This window comes from Mytilus californianus, unplaced genomic scaffold (genome assembly GCF_021869535.1).
Source record: "Mytilus californianus isolate M0D057914Y unplaced genomic scaffold, xbMytCali1.0.p SCAF_7, whole genome shotgun sequence".
NCBI lineage: Eukaryota > Metazoa > Mollusca > Bivalvia > Mytilida > Mytilidae > Mytilus > Mytilus californianus.
Genome location: NW_026262723.1, coordinates 66,515,878 through 66,533,730, shown reverse-complemented (window position 1 = coordinate 66,533,730; position 17,853 = coordinate 66,515,878). Strand labels below are relative to the sequence as shown.

Genomic DNA, 17,853 nt, shown 5'->3' with positions numbered 1-17,853 from the left:
AAGGTCATGCGGTGGACTATGGTTGCTGACATCTACATCGTTTGGTCTCTTCCGGTCTCTGATGTCTCCCTATTTTATCACGATAACACATTATAGAATAGTTGTGTGCTAAAATATAGTAAATAGCGAATAATGGTTAATTAACAAAGATAGGAGAAAAAGGGGATAACAAATCAAAGAATACGGGAATAAAGACCACCGGTCTTCCAGACCCAATAAAAGGGACGACTCAGACTATAGAATTTTTATTTAAGAAACCAGTTGCACATTTTATCTATAGAACTAATTATGCAAAATTAAAGTTACACTTTATAAATTGTATGCGCCCAAAGCGCTTTTCTGGATTTACCTTCTTTAGGATCGACCAAAGCCAAAAGTTTTGGTAAAATTTTGTTTTCTCCAGTACAATATTTTTACGGAAAAAAGCAAAAAATTTAAACCATACTGTAAATAAAAAAAACACTTGTTTCATTTTACTGCCAATTGAAAAAAGAGGCTCACGGATATCTTCAGCGGGGTCAAAAGTCTTTTTGTAAGCTAAGCTGCTTGATGTTATCACCAGAGACATATCACGCAGGGAAAAAATGCCACCGTCTCGCAACACTAGGCGTCAGGTATCTTAAAGGATTCCATATTTGCAAAAGAAGGCTTTTTTTTCAAAACATACATACTACATCATGGCACAAAGTTTGATGAATGATGGTATTCATGTCCAAGTTATATTTTCAAGTAATACTATGATTTGGTCCCGTACTATAAGCAATTAAAATATGGAGTAAACTAATTTTACTTATTTTAAAGTTTTGTTTATTGGCAAAATTTAAAAAAAATGCAAAACAATTACAGATTGCGAATAAATTAACTTCTTTGCACATCGCAGGAACAGGTACACGATCATGTTTTATGATTTATTACATACAGCACTTTTACTATTGTAAACTCATTTGGGACTATAACAACATAAATGCCTATCAATATAATATTTCAAGAATGCACACAATTACATAAAAATGTCATTTCATAATGTTCGGACATAAAATGGTCTATGAGGGCTGTATGGAAATCTTGTTTCTGTATTGAAATCGATTTTTCTTGACATGTTTATTATATTGGATGTTGATTTGCGTTGTTGAGCATTTCCACTAGCACTTGTCTTCAGTGGTTTTGGAGTTGTAGATTTTTCTTCGTTTTGCAAATTTATTTTCACCAACTTTTTCAAATATTTGAGAAGGGAATCCATTTTTGCCTCTCTTTTGTCAGAAGTTTTCACGCATTCAAGTTTAGTACATACAGCCTAAAATAGAAAGAAATATTATAATTCATTGTATATATGAAAAAATAAATGTAGCATTTTGAAAAACAGTTCAATAGACAAAGTCATACAAAAACAATAACATTTAACAATAAACAATTTCTGTTGATTAACATATACTTATATTAATGATTGGGAAACAAAAACACCGAACTCCATGAAAACTGACAAAAACAAACGCTCGAAACAAATATATCAAATAACGGAACGACTCAAAGAAACTGATGGGTTAAATCTGGTTTTACAGCAAGCTATTGAATATTGAAAACAAATGTTTATGATGCCAACAGCTTTTGAGTGACATATGTTAGCAGTTATCATCGTTTCATTGTATTTAACAATTTTTACTAGTCTTCTCAACTTATCACATAATCAGAAGACAACACTTGAACTCCGAAATTATATATATATATATATATATATATATATTTTCTTTTTAACTACGGTAAATCATTTTTTTTTACGTAATTAACAGACCTGCAAACATGAAACTAAACAGCTCTTGTTAATTATTACCGTATATTTATACATGTATACAATTTTAATTCATATTACAGTTACTAGCACATAAAATATAACGATTTATAACAACGAATATTGTAAGATAATACCTCGCCACTTTGATCCTGACACGCACACCTGTTTCCACAGTCGTCTATGGTCAGAGCCTTTCCCATTGGTATAAAGGTGTTACCTACGGCACAACCTACAGAGAACAAAAAACGAGAATGAATGAAAACTTCAGAGATGAATAAGATTATTTCATATTTTTGGTGTTTTATGCGAGTTTGACAATATTTTTTTTCTGTTTTCTTCTCAATTTAATTTTACGCCGAACGAAGCCTATGGAATGTATCATAACAGACCATTTATGCCGTACATACATTTAAAGGTCAGAATATATTTTCAACCGTCTGAAATCGGTCATTGTATTGCTAAAACAACTATAATAAAAAAATTAAGGAGATGTAATATAATTGCCAATGACAAATATTATCCATCAGAGACCAAAGTCAGAGGATGTATATACTTTGTCGTAATTTTTGCTATATATACTATTTTAATGAAATAACACCACGAGTACATAATCGAATGTAAATTGAGAAACAAAAACTAAAAATAACATCATGTTAAATCGAACAAAAAATGTATGGGGAAAAAAAAGAGAACGATAAACAGAATCAGAAGAAAAAAAAAAGAAAAAGAAAGACTGATTTTTCACTACTTATTTGTATATAATCATTTATTTACCTGGTCGACAATAACAGTTAAGGTCTGGAATATAAGTGGGACACATCCACATTCTGTCGTAAACACACTGTGAACCTTTCAAACAACCCCTGGTGAAGAAAACATACAATAATTAGGGAAACTCTTAACCTGCATACCTTTGTAAATGTAAATTATCAAATAACTTCGTTGTTACTGCTTGTATTGATGTGTCGAAAAAGCAAACAAATCACAATACCATTACAGCAAGCTCATGTTTGTGCTATAATTACCTGATGCTAAAATATGATTCTTTGTTACTAGTAACTGTAAACATACTAATACTAAACCCCTAACGGGAAGGATTGTGCCTGATATTCATATGATAAAGACATAATCTTTCAGTCAGTTTAATTGAAGTCTGGAGCTGGCATGTCAGTTAACTGCTAGTAGTCTGTTGTTATTTATGTATTATTGTCATTTTGTTTATTTTCTTTGGTTACATCTTCTGACATCAGACTCGGACTTCTCTTGGACTGTATTTTAATGTGCGTATTGTTATGCGTTTACTTTTCTACATTGGCTAGAGGTATAGGGGGAGGGTTGAGATCTCATAAACATGTTTAACCCCGCCGCATTTTTGCGCCTGTCCCAAGTCAGGAGCCTCTAGCCTTTGTTAGTCTTGTATTATTTTTAATTTTAGTTTCTTGTGTACAATTTGGAGTTTAGTATGGCGTTCATTATCACTGAACTAGTATATATATTTGTTTAGGGGCCAGCTGAAGGACGCCTCCGGGTGCGGGAATTTCTCGCTGCATTGAAGACCTGTTGGTGACCTTCTGCTGTTGTCTGTTCTATGGTCGGGTTGTTGTCTCTTTGACACATTCCCCATTTCCATTCTCAATTTTAATTTTTGTTAGCGATTTTTATTTTTATTAACACGAGTTGTCACGGATATATGCACCATCAAAAGAAAAAAATCATAAAAATCAGTTGTAGCGAAGTTGGCTTGAACCCTAATCCACGCCTTTTGGAATTTGGTGTATATCTGGTTCATTGTCAATCAAAGCACATCTCCCTTTTTATATTAGCAAAAAAAGGTATCTGCGAAAATGAGTTGGTTTACATTAAAAAAACAGATGCAGTTCAAACAATGTAAAACATGTGAGTTGATAAATAAAAAGCTTAATACAGTGAGACTAAAACGCAACTATTTGTACAGAAGCTCATTTTATCCTAACAAGTATGCGATTAAAGCGTCTAGTCGAATACGCCATATTTAGTGGGGTTCGTTATAAACAATGAAGTGTTTTTCTTTTCTTCTTCTCTACTTGAGTTAATGTCTTTCATTGATTTGCTGATTTCTAATTGCAACCTCGTGTTATCTGCTTTTTGCTGCATAGTATAATGCGTAAATATACAAATATCGTTATTTGATAATTCCGTCGTAAGAAAAAAAACTCATTACAGGATAAATAATTGGTTTCCACAGACTTTTTGGATACTGATTTATAGACAACTTACGTTTTATGACATGGCTTGTGGAGTGACTTGATCTTTACTTTGTGTTCAGTTGGTATTGCCTTCACTAGTCTTGGTAATGGTTCTGTCACACCTAATTTTGGATCCTCAGATTCAGACAAAAGTGCAACACTCTTCGATGGTTTTGTGTTTAATAATGACTCTAATGGTGTGATTTTAAATGGAACACCTACTCCAGATCCTTTCAGAGGAAACTGGGCACTTTTACTGAATTCTGGTAGAGAAAACCGTTCAATAACATACAAAGGCCTTCCTGACCAAATTCTCCCATTGCATACTGTAAGTAGTTCAATCACAAGAACAAAAATATATCCCAACATAGTAGTAATTTTTATGTAGCAGTTCTTTTCCTAACTAACTAAGCGTTATAGTCCTTTGATTTTCTAAGCCTGTGTATTGCAGATACTTTGTATATATATCTTAATTTTCGTTCTCCCACGCTGCATGCAATGACGTCATTCCAACATAGTATAGTGCCTACTCTTTCTTATTTTATAGTAGGTATGTTTTGTTTATGTTTTCACGGGACTTCTATTTATAGAAAAAAACAATAAAAACAAATAACCCTGCATGTATTGCAGACCATTGTTATATAATACATGTAAACACATAAATAAACAATAAAGATTGCAGGTGTACATCTACCCCCAAAACAAGTGACGTTACATTGGTTCCGTTTTATTGGAATCGAAAAAAATGTATCTTTTCAGGTCAAAGGTGTTTATTATTGTTAAAAATGATATCGGCAACTGGATAAACAAAGGTAAAGAGTCCAAGTACTTTAAAAAATAAATATTTACTCCGTAAAAAAATAAACATACTTATATTAACACTCTGAAAGGATATGTTCAATATCTAAGTAGCATAAGTGCACTACAAAGATATTCAATTGAGAACGTTTTTCATTGTTGTTTTATAATTTTCTTCGAAAAATTTCCACACCTGCTATATAAATATATATCGTCTTGAAGCAAAACGTTGTAAACAAATGGAAAAATGTTATCATTTCTGATATATTATCTTATCTATGTTGAGAAAGAAACTTATTAAACCAAGCCAAATAGTCAACTTGACTAAATCATACAAGCTGTAAACAGAAACATGCATTTGTACAATTCCTCATCTTGATTCATCGTACGATTCAATTCTAAAAATTCAATTTCAAGAATTTTAAAAACCCCCCCAAAAACTTATAATTTTTGAAAAGGAGCAGAAATGAATTCGTTCTTCTGCTTTTGGACTATACATTAATTTCTAAAATAGCAAGACTTGTACTGTACAATGCCTGCTAGTTAACTTAGTCGTCATAATTGTATGATTGAAGATTTATGAGCCAAAACCTTGTGAGACAGTGTCTAGTTTTCAACCTCCAAGATATGACATTCTGTCCTTTGATATCGGTTGAAAGTTCATTATTCACTTATTGATGGTTGATTGGTATTTGCTTAGTGTCAATTGGCTAATATTTCATGCATTTTGAATACGATAACCAATTAACAATAAATGCTATTGGAAGGCTGTTTAAAATGGGTCGGAATGGAGGAGACATGTGAAATTTGGAAGACATGGACTGCCACAAGTAAAATGAGGGTGTGTAAAATAGGGTCAAACATGTTTGCCTTGAAGCAGGTACCTTTCAATCCATCAAAGAGTTGTTGCAAGGAATCTTTAGCGTGCAGTTAGCGCAGCATCAACCCTTTACGAGGCATCAAATTAAACGCCTCCATTCTGAGGGGATGTGGCTGCGTATTGATATATCCCACACATCTGCATTATTTGATTAAAGACGATGCATGATAACAATATTTATCTCTATTGCTCTCGATCTCAAATATTGGTTGGGGTCTCTATTATCCGTGATTGATTATCAAACGCTCCATCACCATTGAAGTCAATCTCACTTTGATAATGAATTGCGACGTTCAATCGTCACGTGAAGCTAGTCTGACCTTGATAATGAGCAGCAACGTTCCATCAAGTTGTTGAGTCAATCTGACCAGGATAATGAGTAGCTACGTCCTATCACCATGTTAAGTCAATTTGACCTTGATAATGAGTAGCTACATTCTATCACCATGCTAAGTTAATCTGACATAGATAATGTGCAGCAAGGTTCCATCACCATGTAAACATAATTTGACCTTGATAATGAGAAGCGACATTCTATCAACATGCATGTGAAGTCAATCTGACCATGAAAATTAGTAGCGACATTTTATCACCTTGTGAAGTCAATCTGACCATGATAATGAGTAGCGACGTTCTGTCACCATGCATGTGAAGTCAATCTAACCATTATAATGAGAAGCGACACTCTATCACCATGTGAAGTAAATCTGACCTTGATTATGAGTAGCGACGTTTTATCACTAATTGAAGTAAATCTGACCTTGATAATGTGTAGCGACGTTTTATAACTATGTGAAGTCAGTTAAACGTTGATAATGAGTAGCGACATTCTATCACCTTGTGGAGTCAATTTGATCTTGATAATGAGAAGCGACATTCTATCATAATGTGAACTATATGTGCCCAAGATAATGAGTAGCGACGTTCTATCACCATGTGAAGTCAATCTGACCGTGATTGAAATCTTGTAAATCGATTAAGAAGAGACAAATAATGACAACAAACAAAAACTGAGGGAACGTGTGAACTTTAAAAGATGCGATCGAGGCAGAGTGCATCGACGGGTAAGCGTCTCCTGTTTAACATGCACCTCCCATCAAGCAAATCACACTCAGTCAACATGTCACCATCGACAAAATAAATAAAATTAAAGATCAGATGACTATACTGGTATCTAAAGACTGCGTAAACATGTCGCCAGTGAGTTGACAATTGGAAAGTTGAAATCATCACGGATATCATAGATTCTAATTAGAAGTCATTCAGCTATGTCAGTATCGAGGAAAAGATGAAGATATGACACAGACCTTCTACTTTCGGTAGTATCCTTAATCTCAAGTTCACTGCGGTATATTTGGCGTTTAATCAAGGTTATAATTATTGATTTTAGCATATGATTAATTCATTTTAGCATATGCTAAATTATATTTTAGCATATGCTAAATTATATTTTAGCATATGCTAAGTTATATTTCAGCATATGCTAAATTCAATTAAGCAAATACTGAATTATTCAGTTTATAAAGAAATATTGACGCGGAATCAATATGTAGACAATAAAAAAATTAAGCATTTTGATAATATCTTCTTTGGTGTTTTTGTTGTGAGAATCAATGTGGTTCATTTGTAATGACATAAAACAAGAAATTTGTATCTACTTTCCCAGTTTTGTATAAAAAGCTCTGTTTAACGAAATGATGTAGTCTATCCTTCATTTGAGCATTGGGTATAGTAGTTAAAGCGTATTAAAATGGAAAGGATTGATATTTCTGTAAAATTTTAAAGATTGTGAATGAAGATTTTAGGGTTGATAGTTATATAAAAATAAGAAGACATGGCATAATTGCTAATGAGACAACCTTCCACCAAGAATGTTAAAGAATCAACATCAGATTGACGCCGTTGAATATACCGGGACACAATATTTCTAAAGACCTTCTTTTACTGTAGAATGAAAGATGACAAAAAATTTAGAAAGATGTTTAGTCGAATATCGTAACGACCCAACTATATATTGTTCTTTATAAGGGTTTGTGTGAAGTTTAGATATCTATAAAAAAGATGGGAGATTTTCATCGTCCTTTTTTATGTTAATACCAAAGGAGAGAAGGACGGATTCCTAAAATCTCACCTTTCGTGAATTGCGTAGGGGTATATTTATGATTCCCAGGTTTGCTGTGTGAATTACTAGTTCTTTAGTGAGACATTCCAAATAACGATATTTGCATATAAAACACTATTGTTTGAGGCTTTGTCTGCTGGAACAACAATATATTTGTCGTGAAGAGAAGATAAAGCATCATCAACCTCGGGTTTCCTGGCAAATAGATTTGTCTACTGACGTTAAACAAGCAACAACCAATCAGTCCATCTTCAAGTTTACATTTTGCTAGGCTTGATTAGATTCAATCAACCCCTAAACATTGGTGGTCGACATCTTTTACCTTATAAATTGTTTTTGCAATCAACGTATATAACACAATAATTAAAACCAGATAAATTCAAAGGAACATGTTGTAGTGGCAATCTTTGATGTTTATTTTGTAAATGATCTTTATCCTTTGATTATGTGTTCTATTGGGTTGTTGTCTCATTGCCGAATATCCGTATGTCCTTTTATTCATATTCATGATTAATTAACACAAAATATTCCACAGAAGATTTGTACAAATAAGAAATCACACTTTTAAATTACAATTAGAACGTTTTTTTTTTAATTCTTTGTATTTATCATTTGTTTTGTTTCTTTGTTGTTTGTTATATTATAAGGAGAAGTAGCATGATTGTCAATGAGACAATTATCCACCAAAGTTCATATGAAGTGGATGTATTTGTTATATTATAAGGAGAAGTGGTATGATTGTCAATGAGACAATTATCCACCAAAGTTCAAATGAAGTGGATGTATTTGTTTTCTTTTTGCATCGTTTATTGGTTTGCTTTTTATTCAATGTTAAATTTTTCTTGTTTGTACATTTGTAAAATTATGCATGTTTTATAGCTGTACATAAATCACTTTAGGGAACACGTATGCTTTGGTGTTAAAATGTATTACAGACAAACTAGTATTTTATTGCTCTGTTTACTTGTTGTTCGTTTTTTTATTATGAAACAATGCATAACTGGTTATTACCGATACATGTATTGTAGTGCTCTGGAATTTATGAACAAATTCTTTTCATTTTTTAAGTATTCAGACTTTCTGAATATAGTTGTTACAGTAACATTTTTCTCATTATGACCTAAAATTAAGTCCTGTATAACTGTTAGTTGTTCTCCTACCAATTTTGGTTCAGTTATTGATTCTTTCTCTATCTTTTCAAAGAGAGTATTATCGGTACCATCTTGTGATACGATGGTACGAGCGTTTTAAATTTGAAAATTTAACTGTCTCGAGTGGATAAATATCGTATTGCACGAGATTTAGTGGTGGAATCTGTTTCTCTGATGATTTTTGAATTCATAATCGAATTTTGATCAATGAAGAACTGAGATCAAACGAACCACACGTTGATTCTATAGATATACCACTGCATCAAGTGTGAAAGTATACACTCTCGACAGTTAAATGTTAAATATTCAAATACGCTCAAAATTTTATATAATGTAAATAAGAGATCAAACGAACCAAACGTTGAAATAAAAATAATCAACAGGTCAGGAAAAGGATACATAGGGTAAGTTAGAATCAGAGAAATCAAACTAATCAACAGGTCAGGAAAAGGATAAATCGGGTAAGAATTAAAGAAATTCAAATACATGTTTATATTTAGTATTGGGGTACAATTTGAATTGTATGATGTGAGGCAAAGCTTGTTTGATCTTTGAACTTCAATCTTCATATCATGAAGATTGGAGTTCAATCTTCATAATATGAAGATTGAAGTTCAAAAATCAAACAAGCTTTACCTCACATCATACAATTCATAAACAACATAATCATATACACTAAATCTTAAGGATTTTATTAATAATTTGTACAAAGATAATAAAATGGGACTATTGTCATCTGTTTGTCAACAATGAAATCGAATTATCCTGCAAATTTGTTCAAACAATAAATAACTTCATTTTATGAAACGAGAATTACACCAGTTAACGACAGAAAGTAACACATTGTTCTCATTTATAGAGTCACGAACATAAAAACGTTACAAGAACAGAGATCAGCGGCCCAGCCGCTTACATCCAGTCTATCTCCACAAAACATAGCTTGGCAAGCAAACAATGGTTTATAATAGCGGCGGATAAACCATTAAAACTTGAACCTGAAACCTTGTCTGTTTTCCAACTTTTTTTTTACACTGAGGTTTCAAGTTTTAAATAGATTTTCAATTGGAATGGCCTTTATTCCAGACGAGGGAAGACTTTCCCTGAATTCTGACGAAAACGGCGACAACCACGCCAACAGCTGATCTGGGAAATGTAATCCATGAACTTTTATTGACTTGGACTTCGTATTGTCTACATAGAAATAAGGTGAATCGCCCCTAGTCGGTCCTCTATCCTTTACATCCGGTTTAAACTCAACTGGTTTAAATGGGTTTGGTGTTGTTATTACATATCTGCTCTTTTCACATGGAATTTTCGTACATGCTGTCTGAAATAGTAAAAAAAGGTTCTGACTAATTTTTAATAAACTTATGCAAAAAAAAAAAAACCCAACAAAAAACCGAAACAAAAAATCAGCACACAAACAAGCAGACCAGGAAAAGGAAAAGATCCATGGACATAATTCACCCCATATGGGTTAGACCAATAACTTTTTAGATCAAAGGCAATTGTCATTCAATTTTGACGTATGTTATATGTTTTATATGTCTGGTCCATCGTGACTTAAAATAGTAGTATTTTCTATTTATATGTTCATAAAAGTGTTACAAAACTTTATTTCCCTCCAAAATTACTCAGAACTTTGATGATGTAGTGTACTGCAAGTTAATGAGTGTAAAAAGAGGTCAAACCCAAATAACTGAAAACTGTAGACATTAAATATCAAATTTTATATACTTAATAGGAAATGCAAACAATTTACGATTTATAGGAACGGTGCTTTTCGAATTGAGCATGAAAATATGGAGATAGTATACGAATATCAGGCCTAGCGGTAATAAAAACTAAGAGCACGATTATCATACTAAACCTCAGAAATCAACCAATCAAAAAACTGGATTTGGGGTGTCTTCGTACTGAGTAAAGTTTCAGAAGTACAGACCTATGTGCTATTTGTTCAAAATTCAAGTGTAGTTAATAGATACACCGCATTTCCCTTAATCTAAAATATAAATCTAGCTACCACACAATGGATTTATTTTGAATTGTTTTCATTTCCCGCGCAGCCAAGCATGCAAATTAAAAAGACAAAAACAATTCCAAATCGCATGTTATAGTTGTAGTGAAAGCCTTGATCTTGATATTGTAAAAATATAGATTTCACCACTGCAACAAGTGTGTTACGATATTTCTCCACTCGAGACAGTTAAATTTTGATATTTTCTCTAATGATTTTTTACCTTCCTTTTCAAAGATTTGAAGAAAGTTGTGTTCTTTATATGTGACGTCATCAGACATGGTCGCCTTTTTTCATGACGTCACAATAGGAAATTCAGAAGAAACCCAAGAAAATCTGACGTCATAATTAAATTTCGACCAATCATTTGCCGAGAACAAATATTTCACTATTGAGGAGAAATATTTTTCTCACACCGATCAAGAAATGTGAAAATAGCAGAAAAATTAGAGAATTACTTTTTCACTGCAAGTACCCGGAATTACCGAGGTTTGGTGGAAGGACCATATATTCACTGATTAGACATTCGTAACCGGTATTTCAGATGATACGTCAATTTATTTGTTTGGGATAATTACCATGTTTAATTTATTTAAAAAAAAAAACAGAATGAGATTTTTTGCTGAGAACGATCTATCCCATATCAAAACATTTATTAACTTATGCAGTGCAATTTCATAAATAAATTGGATTTGTCTTTATCTTAAAATCAGATATACAGATCAAACAACTATGTATGTGTTTAAAAAAATGTATTATTCATGTATTTTCCAAAAGTGGGACTTTACTTATTCACTACAGTTTCATACACAATTTTGTACTTATTAGGAGTATTTGTAAATTCAAAAGTATTCTACTGTTGGGAGAATTCCACATTTAATACACAATGCATTTGCAAAAAACAAAACGCGAAGAAAGTTTATTCCCGTAAGAAGTGGTTCCAAATGCGCGAACAAATATATAAATATATTCTCTTTCAGTTTGAGCCATTCGTATTCCTGGAAAAATACGAAAAAATTTTCTTTTAGTAATATAGATAAAACCTTAATGTGTTTATGTACTTACCAATCCGCCTTTGCCACAATAACACAAATTGCCACAACGGTCCATGACAACAGGCTGTCCTAATTCAATGTACATATTCTCATGTCTACATCCTATAATAAAATTCTAGTAGATTAAAGCCCTTAAATGTGATTCGTTTTCATTGTCACAGGGTAACAGTTTAATTTTAACGGTGTCTCATGAATGTTTAACTTTAATTCACGGTCTCAATTATTTGAAAGTTCATAAAAATATAAAAGAGAGGCGAAAGATACAGTACTGTACCAAAGGGACATTTAAACTCATAAGTTCTACATTGGGAATTGTGCCATCTCTCGTTGAAGTTTCGAGACCAATGTTCAAGGCTTTAGAATAAGAGCGATGGTTTGTCAAAATACAGATATTTTGATAAAGATTTGTTTGAAAAATACCAAACAATAAAAAAAGAAAAGGAATTATACTTACCAGGTTTGCAGAAACATGTACTTGCTTTTTCGCCTTTAAAACAAAGAGTGTTTTGATCTGATAAGCACGCTCTACCTTTCGGACACCCCCTTGAATAGAAAATAGGTAAATGATAAATACATGTTGAAATTTAAGGCATATAAAGTATTAAAAACACATATACTCCATCTTCAACTTTATATTTGCTTAGAAGATATCGCCTTGTATAAAGTATAGTTTCTTTCAAATAAAAATTTACTTTATATATTAATGATTTGACTATGATAATATTCTGATATGTCATGTAGCTGCAATTTGAACGATATTTGTGGTTAATAAATTATCATAAATGTACAGTCCGAGGTCAAACACTTTTCCCCTATCATTTCACATAAACACTTTTATTAATAAAGATTCTACTGAAGATATTTCTTGTCCAAATTGAATGATTTTTCCCATTAAATACAGAAATGTCTGCAGTTTCTTGCAATAATAATGAAATATATCTATGATTTATACTTTTAAGAACATCACTGTGTAAAGACAAATGTGAATTTCTGCACGTAAAAAAAACATATAGCTGTAATATAGAAATAAATGACACTGAATTTCAATATTTTTATTGAAATAATGATTTCGCAGTAACGACAGGTCATAAAAATATTTCATAGTAACCATAACAATTGTACACATTTATGAGTTCAACATTAAAATTTCATCAAAATCATACCTCAAATTAGTTTTCGAAAATGTTTCGAGTTTGGGATAGGTGCAACACTTTTGACATAAGACTGAGTAATTCTTTAACCACCCACAAGAAACCTTTTATCCTGCTTCAGAGGTAAATTCATTTATTGCAACTTCAATAAACTCAACATAGATACCAGGCTTATAACGGTTTACTTTTATAAATTGTAACTTGGATGGAGAGTTGTCTCATTGGCACTCATACCACATCTTCCTATATCTATTAAAATTGTGTACGCCAGACGAGCGTTTCGTCTACAAAAGACTGATCATTGACGCTCTAACCAACCAAGTTAAAAAGCCCAAATAAAGTACGAAGTTGGAGAGCATTGAGCAATTCCGAATGGTTTTGCCACATACAGCCAAGGTAATCTATTCCTGAGGTAGGCAATCCTTAGTATTTCGAAAAATTAAAAGTTTTGTAAACAGTCAAGGCAGCAACTATTTTATTCATAATGAACATTTCAAATATGTAAGCTACAACATGTATTTTTCTAGAAGAAAAAGTTACTTACATAGTGATGCAATTGTGTGGTACCATGTTCGCAGGTTTCATAGTAGAAGATGGAAACATTCTGATAACGTGATCTGGAAACATCATTTTTACCTCTGTTGTTGGGTTCTTACTGGTTGTTGTTTGCCCGGATGTTGTCGTTGTTGGACGAGTAAAGAAAGTTGTTAATGTTGTTGCCGCTATCGTTGGAGTCGTAATAATTTCGAAATCAGTCGTTGTCGAAGTATTTGTCGTCGCAGCTGTCGTGGGAGTCGTAATCATTTCGGAATCAGTCGTTGTTGAAGTATTTGTCGCTGCAACTATCGTTGCGGTTGTATTCAATTCGGAATCAGTCGTTGTTGAAGTATTTGTCGATGCAACTATCGTTTGAGTTGTAATCATTTCGGAATCAGTCGTTGTTGAAGTATTTGTCGTTGAAACTATTGTTGGGGTTGTATTAATTTCGGAATCAGTCGTTGTTGAAGTATTTGTCGTTGAAACTATCGCTGGAGTTGTATTAATTTCGGAATCAGTCGTTGTTGAAGTGTTTGTCGTTGAAACTATTGTTGGGGTTGTATTCATTTCGGAATCAGTCGTTGTTGAAGTATTTGTCGTTGAAACTATCGCTGGGGTTGTATTCATTTCGGAATCAGTCGTTGTTGAAGTATTTGTCGATGCAACTATCGTTTGAGTTGTAATCATTTCGGAATCAGTCGTTGTTGAAGTATTGGAAGTGATACGGGTTGTAGAAAATAAATCTTGTGTTGTCCTAGTTGTAGTTGCTTCCTGGATAATGTTGAATAGTTCTGTAGAAATATTTGAGGGAAATGTAGAAGCATCCAAATCCCTTTCTGTTGTTGAAGACAGTGTTGATGTACTGATAGTTATTGGTGTTGTGGAACTATCCACTGTTTCATCCGTTGTCAAATCAGTCGTACTTAAAGTAGTTGATGAAGCTGTAGTACTTTTCAATGTTGTGCTACTAGGTAACAGAGTTGATGTTGATGGGGTCATTACAGCTTTCTTTGTAGAGTAAATTTCTTGTATTTCTGTTGGTACATTTGAATATGGAGTTGATGATATTGTGTTAGACTCTTCTAAAGGTGAAGTTGCTGGTATTTCTGTTTGGTTTTCTGCAGCAGTGGATATTATTGTTGACTCCTCTGAAATTGGTTTTTCTGTTGTCAACTCCTCCGGAGATGAAGTTGATAACAATGTAGTGAACTCGCTTGATGTCAGCATCGTTGAAGTTTGCTCGTTATTTTCAATCATTGACCTTGTTGTCGAAAATTCTGTTTTATTATTTGATGAAAAAGTAATGTTTAAAGAATTCCTCTCAGTTTGGTCTGATGTTAGTTCTGTTGTGACCGGAATATGAACGAATACACCTTTTATTGTTCTGGTTTCTGGTGTTGTCGGTTGATTCTCACCTATCATAGGTAGATATAATGGTATCCCCATCACTTTCAAACTATGTTTCATTTGTATTTGTTCAGTAGTTGTAGGAATGTTATCACCCCTTTTAATGATTTCTGGTCCTTTGGTTATAAAATTTGGGGTGGTCGTAGTATAAGGTAAATTCAATGGGGAAGAAATTGGTATTTTTGAAAACATAGTTGTAGGTATTTCAGTTGTTTTGGTTGATGTGGTTGGAGGTACTTTCGCTGATGTTGTTGTAGGTATTTCTGTTGTTGTTGTTGTTGTTATAGGTACTTCCGCTGTTGTGGTTGTCGGTACTTCCGTTATTGTGGTTGTAGGTACTTCCGTTGTTGTTGTTGTTGTTGTTGAATGTTTTTCTGATGTTGTGGTTGAATGTTTTTCTGATGTTGTGGTTGTATACACTTCCGTTGTTGTGGTCGTAGGTACTTCCGTTGTTGTGGTTGTAGGTTCTTCCGTTGTTGTAGCTGTTGTTAAAGGTACTTCTGTTGTTGTGGTCGTAGGTACTTCCGTTGTTGTTGAAGGTACTTCCGTCGTTGTTGTTGTAGGTATTCCCGTCGTTGTTGTTGTTGTAGGTATTTCCGTTGTTGTTGTAGGTACTTCCGTCGTTGTTGTTGTAGGTATTTCCGATGTTGTAGTTACTGACGTTTTCAACGTTGCAGGCGTTCCTACGGTAGATGTAGATTGCACTGGTGCACTCATCGTTACATATTCTGAGATTACCAATGGACTTTTTGTTGAGCTGATAGGCGTTTGTGTTGAATGTTCAGACATTGACGTTTTCGTAGTTGTTTTTTCCTCTCTTACTTCAAAAAGATGACTGAAATCAATTGGCAGTCCAGATGGTATTGAAATGTGTCTTGCTGTTGCCATTTCTGTTGTTACAATAGGGTTAAACGTTGCTACAGTATGATTAAACGTTGTCACAATAGGTTTAATCGTTGTCACAATAGGTTTAAACGTTGTCACAATAGGTTTAAACGTTGTCACAATAGGTTTAAACGTTGTCACAATAGGTTTAAACGTTGTCACAATAGGTTTAATCGTTGTCACAATAGGTTTAAACGTTGTCACAATAGGTTTAAACGTTGTCACAATAGGTTTAAACGTTGGAGTAGGTATTTCCGTAGATATTGCCGGTGATAACTCAGTAGAACTAATCATGTTAACTTGACCAGTACTTGTTGGAAATTTCGTGTAAGATTTTGCAAGTACATCCAAAATTAGGGTTGTGATGTTATGTGTTAAATCAATCATTGAAACAGACGTTAAAGTACCTTGTGTACTAGTTTTTTCAACAGACACATATCTTGTTACAGGTTCTAATGATTTTGTTGAAGATTCTTGCAGAGGTTTGATATTTACCGAATCGTTGTCGTCAGTGTCACGCCTTCTCGTTTGACCTGACTGTTTAGTAGTGGTGTGTGGTGCTACAGTTGGTTGAAAGGTTGTCTGAGCAGTGCTGGTGGTTTTCTGGGTATCAGTTGGCGATTGTGTTGTTTTAAGTATACGAATGCGTTTCACATCGTTGTTTTTCAAAATTGGTAACCTTGGTGCTTCTTCAAACAAAGCAGGAAAAACGGGAGGCACAATGATTTGTGGCATTGTAGTTTGGTGTAACATAATTGGTGGAAAGGTAGTTTTAGGCTTCGGTCTAGGTCTAGGTCGTATTAAGATTATCGAAGGTAAAGGTTGACTTCTTTTTGTTGGTCTAGGAGTAAAAACTCTTGGCCATGGTAGCGGTGTTGTACTTTGAAATACTGAAGGTACTGGTTTGTTTTTGGCAATTGGAATGGGTTTCATTGTAGTTGTTTGCCACATTGGTTTTGCCAAATCAATGATAACCTCATTCAAAATAGGCACAGGAATAAAAACAGATGCTTTTGTTGTTGAAGGTTCTGTAGAAAGAACATAGTCATTTATAGGATTGAAAAGATGTATTGATTTTGATCTTTGTGGTTTAATTGTCGTTGTACGAATTGGTAATTTCTTTGCTGGATAAGTCATCCTTGCATTGATTGGATGAGGTTTTCTTGGAGCAACAGTGTATTTAAATACTGATTTAGTTGACGGAAGAAATTGTTTTGTTGTTCTGTAAATTTTCCTCTTCACATGCTGTTTCGTTGGATTTCCTTTTCCAATATTTTTTCTCCTAAAAACTGGATTTGTTGATGGGTACCACTTTACCTTTTTTGTTATTCTACCAACAGGGTTCATCTTTTTACTCCTCATTTTATCCCTATTCAAGTGTAATGTCTTTGGTTTCCATTTATATTTTGGTGGTGGCCCATCAAACGGTACACGTAAACGTGTATGAATAATTGTAGGTGGAAATCTCGGCGGATTCATGTTTAGATATTTCGCATACATATCCTTTGAAGGTCTATATATCTTTGTACTAATATGTTTGACTCGTTTTTTCCTCTGGATTTCATTCCGTCCTTCACCATCACACGACATTAATAAAAACACAAAAACAAAACACGAAACAAAATAAAATTTCATAATGAAGTTAACTGCTTCTCATAGAACTGAAGATAGTTTTCCTACTTCTCGTATCATGTAGTCATTAAATCCACACCGCAGTTCAAATTTAAAAAAATGACCGTTACACATCGTCTGACCGCATACCTGGTCATCATTTTTTGTTGGAATAATAAGCCTTCCCCATCACTGTTGATATTTGGTAGCCGAAGTGTCAATGCG

The 17,853-nt window shown here is 33.4% G+C and overlaps 2 protein-coding genes across 2 annotated transcripts; both read right to left on the bottom strand.

Annotated features, from left to right (window-relative positions):
- Positions 1–894: 894 nt before the first annotated feature.
- Positions 895–4,424, bottom strand: LOC127708546 (uncharacterized). The gene is made up of 4 exons (XM_052213454.1): positions 4,046–4,424; positions 2,564–2,652; positions 1,924–2,018; positions 895–1,294 (listed from the first exon to the last, which is right to left on the bottom strand). The coding sequence occupies exons 1-4, from the start codon at positions 4,381–4,383 to the stop codon at positions 1,019–1,021; spliced, it is 798 nt and encodes a 265-aa protein (XP_052069414.1). The 5' UTR covers positions 4,384–4,424; the 3' UTR covers positions 895–1,018.
- A 5,216-nt stretch (positions 4,425–9,640) lies between these two features.
- On the bottom strand, positions 9,641–16,126 carry LOC127708541 (mucin-2-like). The gene is made up of 4 exons (XM_052213444.1): positions 13,733–16,126; positions 12,492–12,580; positions 12,048–12,139; positions 9,641–10,292 (listed from the first exon to the last, which is right to left on the bottom strand). The coding sequence occupies exons 1-4, from the start codon at positions 16,018–16,020 to the stop codon at positions 10,005–10,007; spliced, it is 2,757 nt and encodes a 918-aa protein (XP_052069404.1). The 5' UTR covers positions 16,021–16,126; the 3' UTR covers positions 9,641–10,004.
- Positions 16,127–17,853: the final 1,727 nt, after the last annotated feature.